This window comes from Diorhabda sublineata, chromosome 3 (genome assembly GCF_026230105.1).
Source record: "Diorhabda sublineata isolate icDioSubl1.1 chromosome 3, icDioSubl1.1, whole genome shotgun sequence".
Taxonomy (NCBI): Eukaryota; Metazoa; Arthropoda; class Insecta; order Coleoptera; family Chrysomelidae; genus Diorhabda; species Diorhabda sublineata.
This window is the reverse complement of record NC_079476.1, coordinates 9122911-9150590: the sequence shown is the minus strand read 5'-3', so window position 1 is coordinate 9150590 and position 27680 is coordinate 9122911. Positions and strand designations below refer to the sequence as shown.

At 32.6% G+C, this 27680-nt stretch overlaps 2 protein-coding genes across 5 annotated transcripts in view; one reads left to right on the top strand and one right to left on the bottom strand.

The window, feature by feature from the left end:
- The window catches only part of LOC130442172 (arrestin domain-containing protein 2-like), a 300222-nt gene that overhangs the window by 217538 nt on the left and 55004 nt on the right, over nt 1-27680 (bottom strand). The gene's annotated exons all lie outside the window — the stretch shown is intronic.
- LOC130442171 (chondroitin proteoglycan 2-like) overlaps nt 12770-27680 on the top strand; it is a 75594-nt gene continuing 60683 nt past the window's right edge. For 2 of the 3 annotated variants that reach the window (XM_056776269.1, XM_056776267.1), the window contains exons 1-2: nt 23340-23421; nt 27341-27384. In XM_056776269.1, the coding sequence (XP_056632247.1) occupies nt 27354-27384 (31 nt within the window). In that variant the 5' untranslated portion in view covers nt 23340-23421; nt 27341-27353. Of the gene's footprint in view, nt 13592-23339; nt 23422-27340; nt 27385-27680 lie in introns of those variants that run through there. The other variant, XM_056776268.1, reaches the window with a different exon arrangement.

Sequence of the window (27680 nt, the reverse complement as noted above, 5' to 3'; positions counted from 1 at the left end):
ATAGCTGATGAAATTCCAAGTCGAATGCACTATCTTTTTTCGATTTGCAAATTGGCATCTGTATATTGGATTCCACTTTACCGCTGATGCCACCTTAACCGCAATTCCACTTCACGCCGCTAATGTATATATATATATATATATATATATATATATATATATATATATATATATATATATATATATATATATATATATATTTGAATGATTTGATTTTGATTTAAACTTGACAGTACCGGCTGATTTGTTTAGTATTCTTAAACTGTAAATTATTTCTCCAGTGTTTTTGATTGTAGTTTTTTCTTAAAATAGGAGTGACAATTTTTCTGTCTAAATTTGACTTTTCTATTGGTTTTTTCTTCATTGCAGGTGTGAAATGTGGTACAGGTGTGTCATATGTGGTCAATGAGCACACTCCCTGTGTTCTGCAAAGGACTCCTCCACCGGATATATGTGTGATTTTTGTATTTGACCGGTATTACCCATGCTATGACAGGTAATATCCGTATGTTACGAAAATACCGGTCAAAGTAACTTTTTTAAAATTATTTTAATTATTGTTAACTAAACAGAGCAATAATATGTAAAGCTATGGTTATTTTAAATATTTTATTTTTAGTTGCGCATTTTTATTTTCTGCTCAGATAAATAACTACTTTCAAATTCGAAGATTGCGTTAATTGGAATTGTTTTTTTAATTCCACTTTCTAACTTATTGTTATCAACACATCTTACTGCTACTGTTCCTAAATATGACAATTACAACAGTCATAAAAACCTGTGTTTTATTTCTACACCTATTAAACATCCGAAAACAATTGTTATTATCTACTCTAGAGTGAAATGTTTATTTTTAGTTATAAAAAAAATTTAATGGTAATGAAAACACGCTCCAGTTAATAATAAAACATTCTCACAATAAACAAGTAAACAAATAAACAATACCTCAATTATTGTTACCACATAATATCTAAGATGAATACTGTTATAACGGTAAGGTTTAGGTATAGGAGAGTATACATGAATTTGCCTTATTTTTTACACCTAAATGCATTAAAATAGAAAAAAACAGGTGTTTCTATTTGAAAAAATTAAGAATTTTGATATTTATAAAGTTAAACTTTGAACACTCTTAAAATAAGTCTGACGTTGCTAAAAGCAACCGAACAGAAACCATTTTCATATCTTTAAGGGTATCCTCGTAGAAAAATAATTTATAAGGGTCTGTACATACGCATTTTTTGAGTAAATTTTTGAGTAAAAAAAAGTATATTAAAATTTTCCGTAGATATCAGAAATGTATTATTATATAGGGTGTTTTATTTGAAATAACAAAGTTAATGTCGACTTCCGGTAGAACTGGAAGTCGGTCATCTTCGAAAATATTTAAGGTTATAAAGTCGTATCGAAAACCCAAACGTAGAAATTTTCATGATTTTACTATAAGTATTTTGCCATATACAGATAGTTTTAACTCGTCTTGGGACATCCTGTAGTCTAAAGATGAGACGATATTTCAAATAATTTCTCCTATCTTTTTATTAAAAATTTTCAATAGAAACTAAACAGTAATTTACCCACCAATTAAAAATCGAGGTAAAGTTCAGAAATTTGTCGGAATTCTATGCTTTCTCTCATTATGTAAGAAGATGAATCTACCGGCATAAACAAAGATAGTGCGTAATTATTACACCGACCTGAGGTAGGTACTCATACTTTCTCTTTGTACTACATTCGCAGCCACTAAAGCGGTAAACGATCGTTTGTTCGCAAGATCAAGGATAAGTTCCTGTATCGCGATAATTATTACCTCCTGTTCGCTATATTTAGGCGTATGCATAACTTTCTAATAACGGATTGGATAATTGCAATCAACGAATTGAGAATAATTTGGATATGAATAACTTTCCAACCTTTAAGCGAATTATACAAGAACATGAAACACGACGAGTAATGGTAGGCCAAAATGTCGATTCATAAAAACATATAAAACGTGCAAACTCACAGCAACTCACTTTTAACGCTAACAGTAATCTGATTACATAAACCCTCTAGCGAGGGCGGACATGGCATTTGCGAAAATAGAGGTGATTTAAACTGGGTGATTTATTATTTATGTCCAGCAAAACCAAATAAAAAGCAGCTTTTCCATTATAAATACTTTGGTACATTGCTCATCATTTTATAGGAATCAAAGTAACCTTACATATCGGGTAAGGTGAAATTGAATATATGGTTTTACATTGGCTCTATTGTCAATTACAAGTAGAATTGGTTTTGTGTATACTTTTTACTCCTTATTATCATTCCAACATTACAAAGAGATATTCAACAAAGCCACAAAAGTCCTAATGGTGTGCAGAAAATTCACAGAGAGGAATTGGGGAAGTAACTCAAAGATACTACGGTGGATTTATATGGCAATTGTGAGACCAATCATCACATATGGGGTAGTTGTTTGGGGTACTAGAAGTAGTCTTAATACCACGAAGAACATCTTTCAAAGGTATAAAGACTCTTATGTGCAACTGCGGCCATGAAATCTTGCCCAACAGCTGCACTAGAAATGGTTCTAAATCTCCCATCTCTCCACATAGTACTGGAAAGCGTGGCAGAGAAATAATGTTCAGAGACGGAATCATAAAAAAAACCGTTCCCATATAATGACCAACCCTGGGACATGCCTCAGGACGTTGCATCGAAAAAGTTTAGTTTTGAGAAAAACTTCACCTCAATAATAAATTGTAAAAGCATGTGGAAACCAAATACCATAAGAAATGAACAGAAAAGACATTAAATGATATACGGTGGATCAAAAACAGCAGAAGGAACTGTAATAGGAGTTAACGGGCTCAGAACCAAACACTCTGAAAACCTGGGCAGCGCACCAAGCATTTTTCAATCAATCAGAAATCAATTTAATTTAGAGAGTAACTATAGCAAACAGGAGATCATTCCTGTGACCTAAGCCCTTCTGTGGTATCAGCTACAGAACAATAGAAAAAGCACTGGAAAAGAAGGTAGATAGGTCCAAAATTAATTATTGGAACAACCTACAGGGCTGAGACAGGCAAAGACTCTTTTGGGAGACTATAAACAGAGTAGATCTGTTGAATGTATCAACCTAAGTAAGAACAATATACAAAAACTAACAGGAATTCTATCGGGGCACTACCACCTGAAGACGCTAGACCTAGCAGATAATGCGGCGTGCATATTTTGTTGCGCAGATGATGAAACCTCTATTCACAGTATCTCGAAGTGTGAATCAGTAGGGAACTCCAGAACACTTCACCTGGGTGCGAATGGAATAGAAGACGAAGATCTCTGGCAATTAAAACCATCCCTTCTTGTAGACTTTTTAAAAGGAGTGGAATTCATGGATCAGCTATAAGCACTGGGTTCTTCAGTATCGCAGCAAGAAAGGAGGACATACTAGATCCTTTGGGTCACAGTGTATACGAGACCTCAAGGCCATACATGCATACACCACCTTCAGCAAAAAGTCTTGAGCCCCTTTCTGATGTTATAATTCTCTATAGCCTCAGTATATTGTGTGCATGACACTGCATCTCATTGTGGTGTCACCAATGGAGGCTATTTTACTTGTCTGACTTCCCAAGGTATTAGAACCGCTTCTTCGAGGTATCTAAGCTTTTTACTAAAACGTAATATTTGCTATTTTATGGCTTGTCTGCCAAATCTGCATTAAGATGGATTGATGTGAGGTATTGTCATAAGCGCCCTATATGACAATTAACAAGGCGGCCGTCTTCATCTAGACAATATAGTGCACTTGTAGTAGACTTGTCTTTTTTATAAGCTGTTTTTTTCCTAGCCGAGGTATTCGCTGTGGTGGAATGCGGACGCCCGATACTCAATCGACAGTAATCACAATCTCCTCCTGGAGTGCAAGAGAGTCCTACAGAATCTGTGGAGTGATGGCTGCAAGATTCAGCCCGATTGGTTGCCCGACACTAGACAAAAAAGGCAACGACAAAGTGGACTCATTAGCCCGACTGGGATCGGCGAACTAACCAATGGGCCAAGAACTCATCCTTGGTGAAGCCAAAAGCGCTACCATCGCGTCTCTCAACGGTCTACTCGCAAGGCGGGCTCTGCAGAAATGTATAGAGACGCCTGACATAAGATAAGCGAAGGCCCATATAGATGGACCCCTGCGTATCACACCAAACTGCTTCAACTAAACAAGCGCGAAATCCGACTAGTGACCAGACTTTTAACCGGATACTGCCATCTCCACACCATGGACATCACAGACGATCCGGAGAGCTATTGATGCATGGAGGAGGACGAAACGACAGACCACGTTATCTGTAAGTGCCCTGCACTGATACGAACGCGGTTCAAACACTTAGACAAGTCTCACAACGTAATGACATTAAAGGGTTCAAGCCAAAGCGCCTGATCGGCTTCTCAAGAGACATGGGGCTTTGATAACGTCAAGTGAAGCACGACGGGCCTATCGGAAGGCCTATGTGCTCTTGCGAGAGGCGTGACTCTGGTGTATTGTTCTAAGGATTTCCCATAGTTTTAAAGAAAATCTAGTTCAAGCACTCTAGTCTCTTCCTCCAGTATTAGATACTAATTGTATAGTACACTTTTATTATATTGTATTTAAAAGTATTTCAAATATTAAAATGAAATCTGTGACAAAATGATTGTTTCTAATTGTTCCTAAACTGTTAGAATAGGTGGTAAACTTCGTATAAGGAAAAGGTAGCAATTTAAACAAGGGAATTTGAGGATGTATGGAAAATATCTATAAATATAAATATAAAAAATATCTCCTTTTGGTGTTTTAAATTTTAATTTAGTGAAATATTTGGATAATGTATTATGTCATCAAACCATAAAACATTTTTCATTACCATATGTACAAGGACTTTCCCAACAATTATCAAATTATTTCAATAAATATGATATTAGTATAAGTCATAAAGGACATAATACATCATCCAAATAATCTAAAACACCAAAAAAAGTGCCTTGTACTAATTGTGACGCTATCTACATAGGGCAAACATCTCAATATTTAGAAAATAGACTAAGAGGTCATCAATACCATAAAAAAATAGAACTATGAAATATCAAAAAAACATGAATTGAATTATAAAGATTCAAAAATTCTTGAATCCAATATTTACGAAAAAGGGAATTTTTAGAAATGGTTCACATTCATAAGAACAAAAAAGCGATAAGTAATAAAAAAGATCTAAATAAGTAAAATTTATAGCACTATTTTGTAAATTCCAATAAAACTATAAATAATTTAATTGATTACTGCTATATATTTGAGATGTGGGGACCAAGAACAAAGTTCTAAGTTGATTTTATCCTTATTTTGATATTCATGATGAAGGTGATCTATAGATCAATATAAATAAGCAAATTGTCAGTGTCAATATCATATTTTGATGTAGACTTAAAGAAAAGTCGAAACGTTAAAATTTATCTTTCTTTTAAATATTATCATAAAAAAACTAATTTTGAAACAGAAGAGACATAAAATCAAGAACATTTAGATGCAATAATAAAAATTTAAACTTATATATAAAAAGTGAAATTGTCTCGTTGCTGTTGGGGTTTGATTCATTTTAATTGTTACGGGGTTCCTTTCATATTTGCTTTGTTGACAAATGTCGCAATTATTTATGTAAGTTTGTATTGAATTTTGTATGGCAAGGCCAGAAGTATTTGTGTTTAAGTCTCATGTAGTTTTTCGTTTGTAATATCTTAGTTTGTTTTTAAATGTTATGAAAGAATGTTCAAAATATGTTTGCAAGGTTGCTAGAAATTTTTCAAATATGTGCTTTCGAAATAAATATAATAGATGCTATCTGGATTGATATAGTTTTTTATAAAGTAAATGACTTCTGATTCGAAACTTTTATTTGAGAATTGAAGAATTATACGTTTTTTCTTTCCAAACAAAATTTTCCTTTTTTTGGACAATTATATGAATAGTTGAATTTGCTTACATTCAATGGGGGGTCGTATTTTTTGGAATTTTCTTAGATAGGTTTCACAATAAAGTGAATTTTGTTGGTATCTTTTGGTGGAAGAATTGTCTTTAATAATATTTGATGTTCAATAATATTTATTCTACAGACGCTATGATGCACATTTTCGAGAAGAAAATAAACTTAAATTTAATTAAAGTAAAGGTACTGGAAATATCGGTCACCAGCTTACATGTCGGCCAACCCATAAAAATAAAATTGCAAAGGGCCAACAGACCTGAGCGACTACCCTCAACTCCAATCTCTGGTTTCACAAAAAATAAATTATTGCATTTTTTTATTAATTAAGTAAATGAGTTACTCGGCTTGAGCCCGACATGTTAATTAGAAGAGTTTCATTAAATATAGCTTGTCTGATTAGCCATTAGTTTATCTGGCAACTCTTGTTAGAAAACTCAATGATAATTCACTGGAAATTACTGGAGAGATTACAAAGTACAGTTTCCAATATTTCCAATGTTAAGACTCATTAAAGAATCAGATTGAAGGGCAAAAGATACGACAAAGTATTATTCGTACAAAGTATTGATAAGAAGTAATGGGACGTTTTACTATCTCATAATTTTATTATCTTTTTTTGCCCACAAATTATTTGTCAACTTTAGGCTGCTCCCTGATCTATCGAGATCGTTTCGTTATGCTGTATTTACAAAATATGGCGATTTAATACCGCATGAAAAGCTCCCTATGATATCTTTATGAATTTGAATAAAATTTTTAGTACTGCTTTGACCGAGAGAGCAACATGTCCTTCAGAAGCGAAAATTAGGTTATAGCGATATTTATTTATTTGAGATTGAGAAGAAAAGGAAAATGCTATTGGAGACATCCTTACATTGGAAAAGACTTTAACCGAGGTGTATTTGTGTCATCTAAGGAATTATCTCAAGATGATGAATATTTTCTATGTACAGAATGACCTCTACCTAAGCCTTACGTGAATATTCAGGAAGTGTGTAATTATACGACACGGGTGCTTTTCAATCTCTACCACCAGTTTTAACATTTTTTTAACATTTCCCACTTTAGAGACATTATTTCATAGAGAAAATGCGAAAAAATTTTAAATAATCCGCAGCTATTCACTCGACTAATGCAGAGACTCGACTGATCTTGTATTAGGATATGGAATCTCTGGTGCTGAAGGGAAAAATGAACCGTAGCGTCCTCTCTTGGTTCGTGAGCACAACTAATACGTTTATAGATTTGAAGACATGTAACACTAGGGGTAATAATTTCGAGCCAATCACAAAAAAGCATTGACATTTGACACATAGTGCGTAGTTGATCTGGAGCGGATGCCAACCAAAAACTTATTAATCTCATTGTAGCACTTGTTCAATTGGAAAAAAGCGATTTTGTTTTATTCATTTATTACTTTAATACCTGAAATGGGTTTGTAAAAGTGTTTAATCTCAAATTGTGGTCGGACAACTGAAACTTAAGGGTATAAATATTTACCTCTAAATGTTCTTGATTTCATGCCTCTTCTGTTTTAAAATTACTTTTTTTCAAAATTTTTGAAAGTTGAGAAAAATAATTTTAAAACAGAAGAGACCTACTTGTAACATCAAGAACATTAAAATATCAAAACGTCTAAGAAATAAGAAATTAAACAAATATTTACTAATCATCATTAATCATGGATGTGTTGGTTAATTATATTAAAGTTATACTCATTTTAGGTTTGCTCTTCTTTCTGATGGCCAGTTATGGACTTGTCTGTCTAGCCCAGGCCGGTTTTATGGGCAACATAGTAGGAAATTTGAAAGTATGTCCAAAAATTCTCAGTTCCTTGTGTTCAAAAGAAGATGACAAAGGTTTGGGGTTAGTAGAGGGTGCGTTGTCATCCCATACAAACACTCAAGAGAATGCAAAAAACAGTATAGTGGTAGTTTTATAATGATTATGCATTTATCTAGGGCTTTGTCGCCTCAACTAACACCAGAAGACGTTAGACTTAGCAGATGATGCAGCCTGCAGATTCTGTTGCGCAAAGAAAGAAACCTCAATCCACGTTCTCTAAAAGTGTATACGATACTCTCCTATATACTTACGTACATGTATTTATCTATATATTTATTTTGTATTTATTCGAATGTAATGGGAAAATGTCGCTTTTTTGTTATATTTCTAAAGCTCTATTCTCCCATAATTGAAAATGGGAGTATATTCAATACAGTTATTGTTCGAACTAATCCAATCGTTTTGGTTGATAAAACTCCATTGAATTGCTTAGAAAAATAACTGGCCGAAAAATTTGAATTCGAAGTATCCCGCGATAAGACATTTATTAACAAACCTTACTAAATGATAATAACAAAATTAATATAATCGCGATTACAAACATTATTTTCTGAACTTATTACCACCAAGCCCTACGTTTTTTTCTACACAAATTTTTAATGCGTGGGCTGCCTTTTTTTCCCACTGTTTCCAATAGATCTTCTTCCAGAAAAAGTATTTTTTTCTCCCATTTTTCTTCTTGCCACTGACGTTGGCTGATAAGAATTTTATTTCCTTTGCGGCGAGTTGTGGCAGAAGTCCTATTTTTTGACGGAATTCCTTTATATCTGAATGGAGTATGCATTCCACTAAGTAATGCAGTGGTTGTGTGAGCATATTTATCTACATTATTTAATTATGATTGTATGGCAGGATAATATTGTTCAGGATCATGTTCAAGTTTAGTGACTATATCATTAGAATACGATATCCATTTAGCTTTTAGTTCTGCAATTTCACTTTCCGAATGCAAGCAGGATTCGTTATTAAGCTGCAATGTTTCATTTAGAGAAGATATTTTATTTTGGTGCGATGCACTCGGACGTATTAACTGATGAAAGCACACTCCAAAATGGGTTTTGTTATTTCTGTATTTTGCAGTGGAAGAAATATTCTTTCAGGTGCGTTATTGCCGGTTGCAATTTCGTACAACTTTAATTTAGCGTTTGTGGAGAGATTATTTATATCCGATAAAATATTATAATTTTTAACCACCAATGCTTGAAGCTTACAATATTTGCCGTTAAATCCTACAGGGCACGTACATTTGCAACATAACATATCAACCTTGTGAATTAGTTGATTATTTGCTTCACTCCGAACGATAAACTCCATCTGCTCCATATTTGCTGATATCACTTTACAATTCGTGTTATAGTTTTTGAGGTACCTAGAGGTAACAACTTTTGACTCTCAACCAAAAATTAAATCCAGAATCCTTTGTTTATAATATGACTTGTAACAGCTTGTAACAATAAAATCTGCTAATTGTGTTTCGTTAAAGGCTTTTGTGCGTTCGAGAGGAATATCTTTCAATAAGCGAAACATAACATCTGTATAGTTATTTGTGTCCATACCTCTCAATGGAAGGTTTTACCGATAGAAAACTGCCCACTCCTGTATTCTTGTTAGCATGTTCTCAACATATTTTTTAAACTTTTCATCACAGTTGTCCAAAAAGTGTTGCTTTCAATTTTTGAGGTCTCTACTAGTCTTAGAATATAAAATATTTTTAAACTTTAAACTAATACGTTTCTTTCCGCTAAATCATCATCAGTAAGGATGACTTGAGGATTTATTTTAATTTTAAAGATTTCAAAAAGACCTTCAACACCCAATTTGAAAACATCTGATTTTTGGCTACTACTGTTAATACAGCCTATTGGCAAAACTCCAGCGGCAGACTGCGTTATAAAAAAGTACACCTTGTGGTTTTGGTTATCACAATTGCCTGTTGCATCAACAAACATTATTTCAGAACAATGAGGCAATTCAAGTGTTCTTTGCATTATTGGCGTACAAAGTGCAATCACATATTCTTGATTTTTTTCCGATATTTTAAAACGAACATAACTATTTTTTTCATGAAATTTTAGCAACTCTTCAAGCTTAAGTAACAAATTGGGACCTCTATAATCACCAAAATGTTTTTTAAAATTTACTTTCCATAGTGTATACAAATCATTTTTATTTTAAGGAAAATAATGTCTATCAAAAACAAAATTTTCATAACTATCTCCTAACTCTTCCAATTTCATACAACAATAGGTATGGTAAGCAGACGAGACTGAATGGCCTCTTTCGAATAATTCAATTATTTTTGCTTTTACTTCAGATCCTACAGGTCTTTCTCGAAGTGCTTCAGCAACGTCCAGCCTATGGTTGTGTTTGTTACGAAATTCACTTATACAAGGATATTCTTGATCTACAGTTGATATTTCATTGCTCTTAATAAATCGTTGAATTGTTATAAAGAATTGTGCGGGGCAATCGATACTTTTAGATCGCTTATTTCGAACTCCTTTGGTAACTTTTCGTCATCGTCGTCTTAAAATGGCAGTGATATATCTTTTTAAATAGATTTCTGGGCCGATCAGAGGCTACTTTAAAAGTTTTTGAAATTGACCAAGTTTCTTTACTATTTTTTTGGTGTTCTTCCATCCATTTCTAAAATAGAAGAAAAACGGAATTCATTACTACAAAAACATGCGATGTTGCCTTTAAAAAAATTAAAAAGTTGTTGCTAGATACTGCCCAAACTGGCAACGTAGTAAAGTATTGAAAAACATTTTAATTATTTATTTAAAATTAAAAAAGGTATTGATTTATCTAAAAAAATACGCTGTTTTCTTAAAAAAATATAAACTTTAGTCTATTTTGCCCAAAATGGCAACGCTGCCAAAATTAAAAAGGTTCTGAATGTGTATGTTTAATGTTTATTTATTCAAATATGATTAATAGCCTAATAGCCAATATCAGGTTTTAAGACTATTACCCTGTGCTTTTTAAATGACAACATCGCATTTTTTGTGATAAATCAAGTTGACAACTTCTGTTCTCATGTCAAGCGTCTATCAATTAATTTGTACGAGTCTGATGGATTTTTAAATCATCACTGCCCTTAGCCTCCACGATTAAAATGTTCACGTATTCTATTTAGTTGTACATTGTGTGTAAAAATGCATTCCATAAAGAGTATTTTTTTTTCAATTAAAATCTACTTTTCAATTACTAAGGATTAATTATTGATGTAATATCAAATAAATCTATATGCTACAATACAAAAAGTATAATAATATTATTAAAGGGAAGATTATGATTTCTGTTGTCATAAATTTGACCATGGTTTCTGATACACTCCATTTTTCTGTAAATGGGAAAAGTAATAAAAAACTCCAGCAAAGTCAAAAGGTCAAAAATTAAAATACCTATGAAAATAATTGAAAAATTGTGGTTTATATCTTTTTCGATATATTGAAGATTAAAGACCAAAAATCGATTTTTTCCAATTTATCATTAAGGTACTGATACACTTTTTTTACTTATTGAATTAGTTATAAATCTACCTTTTAACCGAAAAAATTATATAAATTACTGTTTAAAACCCAAGAAATTCGCTTTTATTACATTGAAAAATATAAAATAATCTAAATTCTGATACCTACTACCTACTAATCTCATTGTTAAATGACTATGGCAAAATTAACGCTGTGTTGAAATTAAATAAAACTAAGTAGGTATACCAAAAAAGCTTCATGCTTTTATACTTATTAGGGCATTTAAAGTTAAAGCTCAGAAACATAACCTAGAAAATTTATTTACATACTTCTACATCTTCTTTTGTTTTTATTGTTAATTTGTAGGTGTATTTATCAACCAATCATACAGGTTCCGAAACGAAATCTCTCTTATTCCCTTCATATTTATTGTATTTTCTTTAGACGGATAAAATCGTGTTTGGTGAATTTCAAGAATGAACCTCTACGAAATACAAATACAAATTGAGAATGAGCGCTTTGTTTTGCTTTTTGGCGAATCAATCAATCACAATAAATAATGTAGATAAATATGTACACACAACCACTGCATTACTTAGTGAAATGCATACTCCATTCAGATATAAAGGAATTTCGTCAAAAAATAGGACTTCTGCCACAACAACTCTCCGCAAAGGAAATAAAATTCCTATTCAGCCAACGTCAGTGGCAAGAAGAAAAATGGGAGGAAAAAATACTTTTTCTGGAAGAAGATCTATTGGAAACAATGGAAAAAAATTTACGATATAAACGTTGTGTATGTAAGAGACGAGTTAACAGTTTTAGTTGTAATATGTCTCTTACATACAAGTTATACTTATATGCTGCCGGCGTCGGTAAATTTTGCTTTGTTAATATTAGGATTTATCCGAAGCTGTTGCATGGAACCAGTTTAAGAGTTGGGAGAACTAACTTCCTGGATTAATGCAGTTTTGTAATGATAGGGAAGTAGGCATATCACATTCAATGGAATTTAACAATAACAATAACCAAATAATTTTATTTAGATAGTTTAACGCTAGGTTCATTGAGTTTATCGTCACTGAATAATTTCCCAACATTTCTCAGAGTTTAAATAATAAAACGTCGATAATTTTGTTATTGCATGCGTTATTTATTGTAATTTATATTCCACGTCTAAAATTTTTAAAGTGGAATAATCGAAGGTATTTTATTAGAAAATAGTGAAAAAAACCATTAGAATGTGTAAAACCCGCAATGAGGATAACATTTTATTAGTCAAATTGACACCTTGTATATCGCGGAAGCAAGTAAATTAAGGTCAACTAGTACTCGTTGTTCGAAGTTCGAGGTGGGTGCAGTTATTTTCTAATATAGTCAATTTTATTAGTGGAATGAAGATCGAGTTAAGTTACAGGTGATTCTGATAAGCGGCGGGCTTCACTGTTAGTAAAAGTTCGGAGTGGGTAGACTTGGTGGTAAAAGTGAAAGTGATTTGCGAATAAGTTGAAAACCAACTTGTTCTGAGCACAGAATTCTTGTCCAAGACACGGAGATACTATATGAAATTTAAGGGACTAGAGCACTCAAGGAAAAGATTGATAAGTAAAAATAGGAGACGGCGGAGGAATATAGAGATAATCAGAAATATATGGTTAATTTGAAAATTAACGATACCACAATTGTCATGATACCCTAATATAACAACATAAGGGAGAATTTTTGAAATACAATTTTCAATATCATAATTTGGCAGATTAGGAAATTAGGAAGAAAATGGAAAAATTTATTCTCTTTGCGTGAACCATGAATAAATTAATGACATAATTAAAAAAAAGATGTTCATCAGGCATTCACATGAGATTTGTCTATCACTCTCAAATATTCATTAACAAAAGACTATTACTGCTTTCGAAAAATATTTCAGTAGATATATTACCCACTATTCCTATGATTATTTTTGACAATGGCAAAAGAAATATAAACTTAAGAATGTTCTCACTACCCGTCATCACTCTGGACTCAAATGAAGGGATAAGTTGCGAGAAACCAATGCAACATTCGAACTTCAAGTTGTTTCTCAACTATTAGGTGACAGCATATCAAAAATCTTAAAAACCAATTCGCAAAACGCTATAGGGCATATCATATGAAAGGAAGAGACATTATGGGAACGTGATATATTGATAGAGAAAACAATAAAATTTTTGTGAGAGAAGAAACAGATGATAATGAATGCTTTTCAGAAGAAACCGACTTACATTGGTATGTAACTCCATATTTGTATTGATTATATATTTATTTTCATAGTTTCTACCTATAGTTTATATAACGTTGGTTCCTGATATATAAACTACCATTTTTTGCATAGCTTTTTTGCTTTACTCGGTACGGCGGTATGGAATTATTGGATAATTTCTTAGGGTTTTCTATTTTACAATTCATGATGTATTCCAGATTTTACTGGGTAGTCATTGGAATACCTAGTGGAAATTCAGATAAGAAGGTTTCAAAATTTATTCATCTTTTGCTTAAAAAGTCCATGGATTTACATTTTTTATGAAAACAATGATATCAAGCGAATAAACTCTAAGTGGATATGAAAATACTAATTTCTTGGATAAATAATCCAGATCTACAACGTTAAGGTGATAATTGAAATGTATAAGTGGTTAAGCCCCATTAATAGATATACTATTATTGAGGGTTTCTTCTCTTAAAGAAAAAACTGAATTCGACGTCGGCACATTCAACTATAGTGTAGATTGAACAATTATTTTAGAAAAAAATTTCAGTACGCCGACAATTGTTTGTTATCACAGAAATAAAGATTCTACGATTCCATTCAATTTCAAGTGAGGTTTCTGCCAGTCTTCTTAATCTGTGAGCATATTTCATCACATTGGTTATGTCATAATAAAATTAGATATATAAATAAGTATGGAATCCAATGGTTTATATTGATCTTTTCTTGAGCAGCAGCCTAAACGCAAGGTTTAAAAAGTAGTTTAGTTGTGTGGAATATTGTTCGATATAGAGTGACTGAATTAATTCATTCAACAGAATCTTTTATTGTTGAATGAAAATTTATGAAAACTACTCATTATTTAACTGTTGAAGAGTTGGAATCTTATCTTTGATAAGCATAAATAGGTTTACTGTACCTGTTTATTTGATGGTGGCTATATCAAACCGTTATGTAACCGCCATATCAATAATTCGTGAAAAGTCAGATATCACTACTATGCTTCACCAAATTGACCTTTTGCTGTGGAAAACAAGCGTTCTATTTTTTAGTGGCAAAATGTTGTCTTATCTCGAAAAAATAATTGGAGCTACCAAGTTATCAATGAGGAGAATCAACAAAGTAATATTAATAATGAATGGACCAAAAGTTTTCTTTTTAAATAAAGCCACAATCACTTCTGTTTATCATTATCGGTGACCATATAATTGACTATACGGTGCTTTTCAGATAAAAGTATCCACCTTTAATAACTTTTGTAATACTGGTATTTAGAAAAAATCCAAAAACACGTCAATATATGTTGGAAGGGGCAAGCATTATGGCTTATTTAAACTTACTGGAAAAGCCACCCCCTCACCCCTAGCAGCATCCCCTTTATTTTTTTAAATTACTTTTCATATTTTTTATGTAAAATTTGGATACTCCTCTTTGAGCTGATTTCAAAAATGTATAATACTTGTAGGTTAAAGTGGTTAGTTTATGAGATAAACAATTTTTCTTTTAAGAGCACAAATTTTACTTATTATTTACTTTCACCTTATTTGCCTGTACTAAAATGGGTTGTACAACAGTTCAAACTCTTTAATCTTTTTAACTGTGCTATATATTCTACTTAAAAAATCCAAACAACAAAAAACTCTACTTTTTATTAAAGTTTGACATTGTCAACTAGAATTTGTAGTCACTATTGATAGTGTAATTTGATACATTATTTATTTTGTTTCTCTGAAATGGTTTACTCTTTGCAAGAAAGAATTGAAATTGTAGGTTTATACTACCAAAATAATAATTGTGCAAGAGCTGCTGCTAGAATATTTAACGAATTACATGACGGAAGACATGCAACTCATAAGTATGTAATTCAACTGATGGAGAAATTTACCACAACAGGGTCTGTTTGCAATAAAGTGCATAAGCGAGAGGGACTCGTAAATAACGAAGCAATCCAAGTGGCAATTTTAGGGCAAGTCAGCTTAGAGGCTCAACAACCCCAATCGTTGTCAACAATAAGTAGAGCGATCGGTGTTTCATCTTCTACAGTTTTCCGAGTTCTACATAAATTCAAGTACCACCCATACAAAGTTAAGTTGGTGCACGAGTTGAATGAAGATGATTTTGATCGTCGTCTAGAGTTTTGCGAATCAATGACGCAAATTATCAATAACAATCCACAATTGTTAAACAATATTTGCTTTTCTGATGAATGCTCATGGTCATTAAATGGCTTAGTAAGTAGGCATAATTGTAGATATTGGGCTGAAAGTGATCCACATATTATGCGTGATTTCCATACACAACATCCCCAAAAGTTAAACGTTTGGTGTGGTATCCTAGGTGACCACATTGTCGGACCTTTCTTCATCAACGGAAATTTAAATGGTGAATCATATCTTGAGTTATTCAGGGAAGGGGTTGACCCACGTATTACAACAATAATAGAAAATGATGATAATCTTTCCGAAGATTTACTGGTATTTCAACAAGACGGAGCTCCCCCACACTATGCTATGCCTGTCCGACAATTTTTAAACGAAACATTCCCCGCTCGTTGGATAGGTAGAAGGGGGCAGATGATGGAGTGGCCACCTAGGTCACCGGATTTAACACCCCTAGACTTCTTTTTATGGGGGTATTTAAAAACAAAAGTTTATGCTACCCAACCAGAATCTCTGGATGATTTACGAGAGAGGATAGAAAATGAATGTCGACAATTAAATCCAGCCGTATTAAGCAATGTCAGAGAGGCATTTCAAAATAGATTATACCATTGTATGGAAGTGAATGGTACTCATTTTGAACACTTATTGTAACTTCATAATAAATAGCATAGTTAAAAAGATTAAAGAGTTTGAACTGTTGTACAACCCATTTTAGTACAGGCAAATAAGGTGAAAGTAAATAATAAGTAAAATTTGTGCTCTTAAAAGAAAAATTGTTTATCTCAAAAACTAACCACTTTAACCTACAAGTATTATACATTTTTGAAATCAGCTCAAAGAGGAGTATCCAAATTTTACATAAAAAATATGAAAAGTAATTTAAAAAAATAAAGGGGATGCTGCTAGGGGTGACGGGGTGGCTTTTCCAGTAAGTTTAAATAAGCCATAATGCTTGCCCCTTCCAACATAAATTGACGTGTTTTTGGATTTTTTCTAAATACCAGTATTACAAAAGTTATTAAAGGTGGATACTTTTATCTGAAAAGCACTGTACATAACACATAAGAATGTCCAAAATTATGCACATAAGCTCGCTAGGATCTGTACGAACCAGTAAATATTTAGCTTTGTGCAAACATGGCTTTAGAAAAGCAGCTTATACCAGTGAAATCGATGAGGTTGATAAATACGCTTCTTAATAAACTAGTAAGCATGTTTTCTTAGGTTAAAGCTAAAAAACAGTAATAAAAATGTACCAGATAATAATTTCGTAGCTTATACATTCAATATAGCGTTTGAATGTACTGATAAAACTTTTTTTTGCAGTTATACCTCCAGCCCTAATTATATTGATATGAATAAATAATCTAATTCAACACAACATTTTATCATGAGTACATTTGAAAATTTATAAAGAAAAGGATTTCAATAATCTTTTTTTTTTCAAACAACTAATCTAGCGAGCACAAAATTGAGGTCACTTTGAGGAAATTGCGAATAATTTTATCGTCAATATTGATAAGGATTAGTAGGCGTTAAAGCAAATTTTTTCCGAGACTTGACAGCTGTCATTAGCTGTCATTCGAATTATTAGATTACGACTTTGATGGAAAATGTGCCTTTGCGCCAATTGAACATTCACATTTCCCTTGTCTGTTTTCCAGTTTACTGTTGATTTTTTGTGTAAAACCTAACGATTGCATAGTGTAGTGATTTAACAGGCCCATAATGCATTTAGATCCGATTGTTGTGGCAAGAATTGTTGCGCTGTTACAAGATAGTCGGAAGCAACGTGAAACTGCAAGACTTCATGATGCTGGACTGTCATGCAGAAGAATGGCTACAGGTCCCCCGTTGCAACGCCAGCATCGAACTGCAAGATTGACATGTGCCAGAGATCACATTCGTTGGAATGATGATGACTGGAGCTGGGTATTGTTCTTAGATGAGTCGTGTTTTTACCTCACTGGGTCAGATGGACGTCGACTAGTGTAGAGAAGATCTGGGGAAAGATATGCTGAAGTTTGCAATGACTAGCGTCTTCCATTTGGCGGTGGGTCAGTTATAGTTTGGGCGGCAATAACTGCACAAGCTATGGGGGAACGTGCAAGATAATGCGAGACCACATACAACCAGAATTGTCAGGGAGTATCTGGATGAGGTAGAAACTTGGCGGTTTGACTGCCCAGCCCGCAGCCCAGTCATGAATCCCATAGAACATATCTGAGACGAGTTGGAATGACTGATACGCAAACACACACCAGTACCAAGAACTGCCCAGGAACTGAGAAGATTACTGTTACAGGAATGGGATCACATCGACCAGAATGTGATCCTCAACTTAATTCAAAGTATGCCATGCCAACTTCAATCAGTCATCAATGCAAGAAGAGGGACTACATGTTATTAGTGTCAAGTTTTTTCGATCAAAATATTAATTTGTTGCTTTTTCAGAATAAATCATTAAATTCAAGAAAAAATGCATTTTTCTTTAGTATAGAGTATCATATTCAGTTTACAAAAGCAAATGCAATGATGTAGAGTTTGCGAATACTGTCTGAAAACGTAAAATTTCAAAGGACATGAAAATTTTAAGGTGACCTCAATTTTTTGCTCGCCAGTGTATTAAAAATCACTCAGTTCCATAAATTTCTGAGATAAACAACATCCGAAATTACTAACGTTTTACTCTGTAGAACATTTTGATTAATACAATTCGACTAGGACAAGATACAATGAAGCAAACTTAAGAATTATACAGTATAATATGCTACGCTAGCATACTAATGCCATGGTTTACCTTGAATGTCTCCTTCACCAATATACCTTCATAATACGTTGCGTGAACATAGTTGTGTTTTTAGTATGGCTAAAATTTTACGAGTGATGAGAAAGATATGGGCTACAATAATAGATTCATCTTCGACACGTTTTTTAAGGCATATTTTTCTTAATCATGCTACTACATCCAGAAATACACTATCACTTTCATGAGTTGAATAGCATCAACTCTTCACCTGTTGCTACTTGGAAAACTATGAAGAACAGCTTTCCGACTGCTGAGGATGGTGAAACTATCTTATACTTCTTCATCTGGTGTCTTATCAAAATGACAAATTTTTGTTAGTTTCAGAAATTCCGAAATAATTCCATGGCCAATAATTATTTCTGATGATGCTTTCAATGTTCAAAATTTTTAAATAGGTGACTAACTGTCAGTTATAGTCAAAATACGTTAAGACTGTCTCTGAAATCTGATGCCCGCTAGTAGGCCATCTTTGAATCGAGGGAGAGTGTATTCTTCTGAAAATATAGTTAACCAAAGACTCCGAAGATATTTTGACTAGCGTTCCAGACTTCTCTGGTCTAGTGTAACCTACAACTCATTTGAGGGTTTATATTCAACAAAACACTTGGAGGATTGAATGCGTTTAAATAAAGAGAATAATAGTTTTCTCCAATGGAAGTATTGAACATATAAGCTGAAGTTCTTACCATATATGGAGTTGACTCTATATCTTAACATCATAGAGTATTATGTTCTCAACATTTCACTGATGAATGTTTTGATTGAATTTTAATGCTAAAAGTTACATAGAGATCATTTGCTCTTCCTACACAAGTCAATCATCTGAAACGTGTAGGTATTTTTTTGTATTATTTTTAGATTTTTTATAAATCAATTGAAGTTATTTTTTTTATTTTGCAATGTTTATTTGCACGCAATTAATTTTTACACGTAAGGAAATTTAATCCAGTTGAACTTAAGTCTCTTGAGGCACCTGAAAGCCAAGATCAGCTTTAACCAGGGGAATAATTCAGAACAGAAACTCCTATTTTAGCTACTGTTCCAAAAATATGTAAAGAAGATGCCTCTCGTAAAAAACAAATAAATAGAAAAATCATGAATCAACAAAAAAATTTGCTTTAAAAATTGGAAAAATTGGTAAACATCAGAAAATTATTTCGCGACAGAAGAAAATATATTCTCTTAAGCCAATCATAAGTTTGCTTAAAAATAAAAACTGTACTCTATTAACCAAGAAAATTTATTGGCAAAACGGTCAGACTACGTAGTTTAAGCTAGCAGAGTTTATTTTCAAGAACGATATTATATTTATTCAGAAACTAAGTGCTTTTTATGTACTAATTATGTGCCGGATTCAAATATTTTGTGCTCTTGTTGATCTTGTAAAAAAAACAACATTTAGAATGTGCTGCATATACGTGACAAGCTGGCAGTGCATCATTCGAAAAGAAATTTTATGAGAAAGATCCTTGGATAGTAGTCCAGGAGCCGGTAACACTGAAAGTTTCGTCATAGTGGAATCAAAAAATTCTAATTTAAATAAATAGAACATAAGTATAGGAATAAAGCTCGGTATGCGTGGATTCCTATTGCCGAAACAATGTAAAAAAATATTATTAAAATAATGGAAAAATGTTTTACCGTCATCGCGAATATTATTTTTTTTTTGTATTCCACAGTAAATTTTATTGGATTTTAGAAAAAAATCTCGCAAACCACTTTTTCTTGCCGGAAGGATCTGGCATACCTATTTGAAGTGTGTGAAGAAGGCTAAAATTTCTCCATTCTGCCGAAAACTATTTTATTTTATCCATTTTTATGTAATTTTTAAAAATAGCTTGGTATGCGCACTCAAAAACTGCCGGAAAAATCTCGCATATCATCTTGAAGTGCATAAAGTATATTAGCATCTACTCCAAAATGTACAATGTTTAATACATTTATTTTGGAGTAAATGCTTTTTGTCAAACAAGATGTCTTTTTCTCTGCTTAGATTTAAAAGAATATTATTTAAGGAATTTTTATTTTAGATATTTGAAACAATAAAATAATATTGATATAATTAACAGGATTTTATTCTCAAACTTAATATGTTTATTGATAATCACCGAAATCAATTTCATCTATATGATAACGGTTTTCATTTTCTGATTCTTCACTTTCTTCTTCATTTAATTGGCCACTAAGAATTTCTTCAACTTTTGAAGGTGCTAGTCAAGCTAGAAGAAAACTAGCTTAATAAAATATCGTAACAAAAAACAATTACCATATAAATTACGTGCTCTTTATGTGCTAATTAAAAACTTGGCCCAGAATTTTGGGGTTTTTTAAGAAATAGGAAATTTTGAAGATTCTGCCCATTCGTGTCTAGTGAGGTGTGCTATATCAGGAATGACTCTATCTAAATGCGTAGTGCACAGGAATTACGTGCTTTTTATGTGTTTTTCGGGTTTTCAATATATGATCCTTAAAATGGGCGAATAGGCAGAATCGTCAAAATTTCCTATTTCCAAAAAAAAAAAAACCAAAAATTTTGACCAAAGGATTTAACGATCACATAATTCGTATGCAATCAGTTTTTCGATTCAATGTTATTTCAGACTAGTGCTCTGCTCGCCGGATAAGCACGTAAAATCTGTGCACTTAGCATTTCGATATTAGTCATTCCTGATATAATAGCACCCCTTACTAGTCACGAATGGGTAGAATCTTCAAAATTTCCTATTTCCGAAAAAGCTCAAAAATTCTAAGTTAATAATTTAATTAGCACATAAAGAGCACGTAATTTATATGGTAATTGTTTTTTGTTACGATATTTTATGAAGCTAGTTTTCTGCTAACTTGACTAGCTAAGGCGGAAATTTGTTAATATTTTCAGAAAAAATAATTATATATTTTTTTCAATTCAACACATTAGTACCAAGTAAAAATGAAGTAATTCCTATGCAAGGATATTTCTCGTAAAATTCTTTTGTCGAATAATGCTCATTCAGCTTGACCCTTGACTGAAAAATCTATAAGAGCAGAAAATATTCAAATCCACCACATAATTAGCACATAAAAAGCACTTAATTCCTGAATATATGTGATACAGTTCTTCAGAAAAAGCTCTACTAACTTAACCTACGTAATCTGACCGTTATGCTAATAAATAGTCTATCAATTATTTTCTTGCTCTGTTAAAATGTTGCAATAATACATTTTCGTGGTCAGACTAAAAATATATCGTCAGTACGAGCAACAAGTGATAGCATTTGCAGTGACCCTACATTTTTTTCAGATACCTATGGTAATGCTCGACAAACATTCCAAAAATATCTACCTCACCCAAAAAAATTATACAAATGGTATTCTTCTATACCGGTATATGGAAAGCTAAGGTTTACCTAAAAAGCCTTTAATTTATTAAAATTAAACGTGGACAATAGTAATAAATTTTGTTCTGTTTATGAGTCTTGATCAGTAGCATATTAATGAGAAAGCTGGAATAGATTGATTCAAGTCCTTTATGGATAGAAATAAAGACAAAATAGTGTCACGGTAACCTGAAAATACTAGTTTGAAAGGGCAGTATCTTTTAACAGAGTAACTGTTTATAAGTTTTTTGAAAATTATATTTTAGTGCTTACGAAGTACAGCTTAAAACCTGAACAAATATTTAACGTAGATGAGTCTGAGTTAACAACTGTTTTGAAACCAATAAAAATAGTTTCTACCAGGAAAAAAGAACAAAACAACCTAGCGGTTTCTGCAGAATGGAGTAAACTGGGTATAATAAAAGTATAAGACGATGAATTGCCTTCCTTTTATATTTTTTTCCAGAACACGCCACCCTGGAGAGTTACTAACTAATGCACCTCTATTTAGTAATGCTGGATGACAGATCTATTTGTTAATGTTCTGAAATCCATTCAGAGAAACACTAATTGTTCAAAAGGTTGAACTGTTGAACAATTATGAATATAATACAAAAGTACGAGCTGTCATCTGTAAGGAAAATGGTATAATCATGTTTTCAACACACATTGTACACAAAATACAGCCCCTGGATGTAGGGGTGCTTGAAACTTTCAAAACTTATTGCTATGTTTGGTGGACATCAAATCTCGGAAATAAAAGAAATGATGAGATCACTAACACTACATTTCAAACAGACAAAACAGACGTTTTCTTATCTCAATTTACATGTGATTCAAACTGCCCCACTTCATGGTTGAAAGTATCCCAGTGAAGAGGCACATTTGTTTAGCAAATTTAGGGACAGCCGAATCAAAAATAGCACGGCATAAATAAGTATTTTAACAATAGAAAAGTGTATAGTTTGATATGCACCCTTATCTTATTATCTTATTACCAATAGTTGCGATCGCTCCACCTAGAGCTTCAATTCTGATGTTTTCATGTATCAATAATACAGCTGAGTGATATCAGACATTATGCAATGACTTTGGATTACTCAAAATGATCTTAAACAAACTTCAGTGATTCCCGATCTTACTCAACTTAACATTGAGTATTGAGAACAAAACCGTGATATATATTCACCGGAAAATAGATGCTTGTGCAAGAAGGCATGGAAGAAAAATTTGTTTTTTCCAATGTTTCCAGCATAGGATTTGTTTTTTCAATCAACTTATTATTTATACTTTTATGAAAGCCGACAAAATTCCATTTTCTGTTAAATCGAGTAGGTACTTGTCTTGCAATTAATTTCAAGTTATCTACATCACGATTTAATTTTAAACAGTGACTATGAATCGCTAGATTATCAGATTTTTATTATTAATTTGATTGTGTGTAAGATAAGATATAATCGTTTAAAAGCATAATAGCAATCCCGCATGACTAGATAGTGTTGTTGTTTGTGATTATACATAAGGTAAGCAAACAATATTTTTTAATAGAGTCTTAAGAGCATAAAAAAATATTTATTCACAAAAAAACAAATATGTGTGATAAGATATTTTCCTACATCTATTGCTTTTTTAAATTACAAAAAACGTTTTATTTTTCTATAGAAGTTAATTCTTTCATATTTGAAAATACTGCACACAGGAATAAACCATTTTTCTCAGGAGTTTGAGTTTTTTGGAGAAAAAGCTCCATCATAAATTGTCAGTTCTATTGATTTTTGTGTTGGTAAGTGATGAGGGGAAATTTATCCACATCAAATCTAGCTGTTTTTTAACACATGCTATTTTTTTGGTTATGGAAGTATCTATGTAATGAAATATTTTTTTAATTCACTTCAAAACGTCAGACTGAGTTGAAACAACGCACATTTATCAAGGACCGACGAAAATACGATTATTCCATTATTTTGTTCCATGTAACAAAATATTTTGACTTTTTCTATCCACTTTTATCAGATAAAAGCCACAATTTGCACTTTAATAATTTGATTTGATGGTAACAATTACCGATTGGAAATTGTCATTCTGGCCATCGACCGTCTACAAGGTTATGGTTTCGTTTTCGTCTTGTCTTTCTGGGGCGTTTTGAAAAATATTATTGTGGATAACGGGACCATGTAGAGAGAAACCTAAGTGTCTGGTTTTTGGATCTCGCTTAATTTCAGTTTTTATTAGAATAACAAGGAAAGGTCCACATTAAAAACAATATTTTTACAAAATATAAAACCTTGTCAATGTCTGCGAAATATATTGTTGTAAATTTTATGAAACTTAATAACCGAGTATGATTTCGTTATATTTTTTCTTCAATTTGTTATTGCATCTATTTTTACTAATATTAAGATGCCGTCGCAGATTTTCATATTTCAAGTTTGAATGAATCTTTGTGATAGATCGATGGCTTACCTTATTCTCAGTTGAATATATGTGTCTATTCCAAGCTAGAGAATAATAATGGTGAATATTATCGGCTAGAAATTTGCTACTTGTAGGACGCCCAATATCGACTACAGTCTTCCTTAATCCTATAAAATCATTAAATAGGGAAAATATAAAATCCATAATCATTATTTATAAGGAAGCAAGGCGAGACCACTTGTAACGATATGATATCGAGACTTTAATGTGACGTAATTCTTCGGGTATTGACAGAAGCTTTTGATACAAAGTTTCATTACTTTATACCGACCCTTTTGATACCCAACCCAGACTCTCTGCAAAACTTCGCGAGGGCCGCAAGTGTGGACAGTACGCTCACCTCCTCTCGCCTTCACTTGATTCACTCTGTGTCGTTTTCCCCAATGCGAGTTAAAAGACGTGAGTAGATGAATATAGAATAAATCAATGACGAGGATCGATAGCACTCCTGTTGCGTTCGTTCGCCAAAATAATGCCTAAAGCTTTAGCAGGCGCTTCGAGAGAGTCTGGATCAATTATGAAAGCTATGGACATGTTTACGTGAAAATCGAAGATACAGACTATATAAAAACGACTCGAAACGGTTCCCAAGATCAGAGCCTGAAAGTTGTAAGTAAAACCCTACTATATCATTAGATGACTACTCTGCCGGTGCGAAACGTTTGCGTATGAAAATGTCTGCCGTTTTTCCACGTTGTAAAACTTGCGAGAAATCTCGAAACGGTTTCCACGTAAAAATTGTTGAGAAACATTCTTAAGGTCTCAACTAACAGCGGTAAAGCAATGACCGAGGTTTAGTCGTACAAAAAACTATTGGCAGAGACGATTGAAAAGTGTCTCCCGAAAAATCGATACAGTTCCCGCGCTCAACTTTTTTCCCAACATTTTTTAGCCCTTAATTAAGAGCTCTGCGTAATGGCAGGTTATGGATGACAATAAACCCTCGGCAGAGATTATTTAGACGGACAATGTCAACACATTTGTTAATACATGATTGCGCAACGCGAGTACGCTGCCGATCGCTTATTATGTGGCTTCAAATTGAACGCGCGATAAAAAATTCGAGTTTCTCGGTGACTTTTAACGGTATCCTGATAATTTCTTCTCAATTGGGATAGAATTCTTCAAAATAAGCTAATAGCTCGCGTTCTGTAAAGCTTTTTCCAATTTTTTTTCGGGAGTACATATTTTAAACTCGGGATCTTCACTTTCCGTCTTAACAATAATAATCGAAAGCCACTACTGAATTAAAACAAATTGAATTACTGATTGAAGACAAATCAGTTCGTGTTGTCATATCAAAATCAAATTTTTCTTCAAAAAAGGTGTGGATGAATTGCAATCAACTGTATTGAAAGCTCGAAATAAGGATAGGTTATAATAACCTAATAACATTATGGCACTTTTTTATTTTTTTTTCACTCTAACCATAATCGCTTTAAGCACTACAAAGCAGTGAAATACTTTGAAGATAGGATGTAGAAAATAAATATTTTAAAGAAGAGAGAAATTATTTCGGAATATGGGAAAAGATTATATTGATTCAATTTCAATTGGAGAGTGCATTTTTTGCATTCTAAAATATTGAGCCTTAACTAAGTGCAACGATTTTTCTGAAATTCGAGAAGAGTGCTTACTAATTAGGCAAACGGATTCAAAGATCAATAAGGAAGGAAGAGTTTAGCTCGAGTAAATATCTAACAGCTCTCTTCTGTAGTTTGAGGATTCGCTCAAATTGAGTCTCACCACAGTACCCCCGAAGGGAGGGGCATATCGGAGATGCAACTCAATAAGGGCATAATATATTATTAAGGAGGTGGATAAGTTCAGTTCTTATCTCAAATTTTGAAGAAATAATTGAAGAAAAACAGTTCTAGTGAATTAACACGGGGAGCGTTTATCTGTAAACAAAATGGTCGTCTACATTTATGAAGTTTTCTATTCAGACTTTTGAATTTTAACGTATTTTTTGTATGTTTACGAACTTCTCTGCTAAATGCCTTCGGAAATTATTTATCCAATGGTCTCAAAATGTTGTTAAATGAAAAAAACGATATGTATCAAACTACCTAATGTATATATATGTTTTAATAATTTAAAGAAATCTTCAAATAATTGGTCATAAGCCCGTATTTCTTATACCACCTCGTAAGTAGTAAACCGAGTCGATAACGGACAATTTATTATAATTACGTGTAATTGAATACAATAATGTATATAACCTTGCTGTATACTCTAATTCATCATACAAATGGTTGTCAAAAAGTGACCTTGCGTTTATTTCCTCAGAAAATATGATTTCACATTCACATGAGTTTAAGAATATTGACGTTATATAATGTTGATGTGACATAAATCACATCGACAACTAATAAAAATTCCATCAGGTCGGCCAACAACTTTCTTTTTCAATTACATGAACCTGTTTCAATAACTTATCCGGAAGTATCCGTCTTTCATCGACAATGTTTGTGTACCAATCAATTTAATCACTAGATTCATTGAGTGTTGTAATAAAAATGTTCGGCGTGCAACTTTTGGAGATAAAAAAATTAAGAACAGCTTTCGCTTTTAACACAAAACCAATATTAAACTTTTTCGAACTTTCGGGACGTGATTCAAAAATGTATTCTTGAAACATTATTAACTTAATTTTAGAGAGTATCTACAAAAAACCCAGTTTTTGCTGATAATGTGGACATTTTCGTGAAGATCGACTGTTTACCACGATAATCAACTCGGTTCACGCTTACTTAAAAGAATTGAAGGCTCGAATTTTGCATTCATTGTGAGTCTCACAACCAGCTGCTTAGTCTGGCTACATCAGAAGAATATAAGGAGGTTATGCAGCAGCATTATAAGACGAATAATACTTTAGCTAAACCCACTTTGATCATTTCTGGTTTTAGAAATAGATTAACAGAATTGTATCGCTCAAAGTATATCATTTTTTCTTCAATTTTACAGATTGTTGATTGGAATGTCTCCACTTTTTCTTCTACTTTTAACTGGTGAGTATTTAAATATTTCATGGTTATTTATATGTATTATACAATACATACAAAATACAAAAATCAGGGCAGACGAATGGGAAAGACATTTTGAAAAACTTTATAGTTCAACACAAGCTAACGTATCAGCACAGGAATTACCCTACGAAGATGAAAACATCGATGGAATACAAAATAGGATTTTCTCCCTACATAAAATACAACAAATGATAGCCAAGATAAAGAACAGAAAAGCCCCAGGCATCGACGAAATAACAAACGAAATGATCAAATATGGAGGCGACACACAGTGTGAT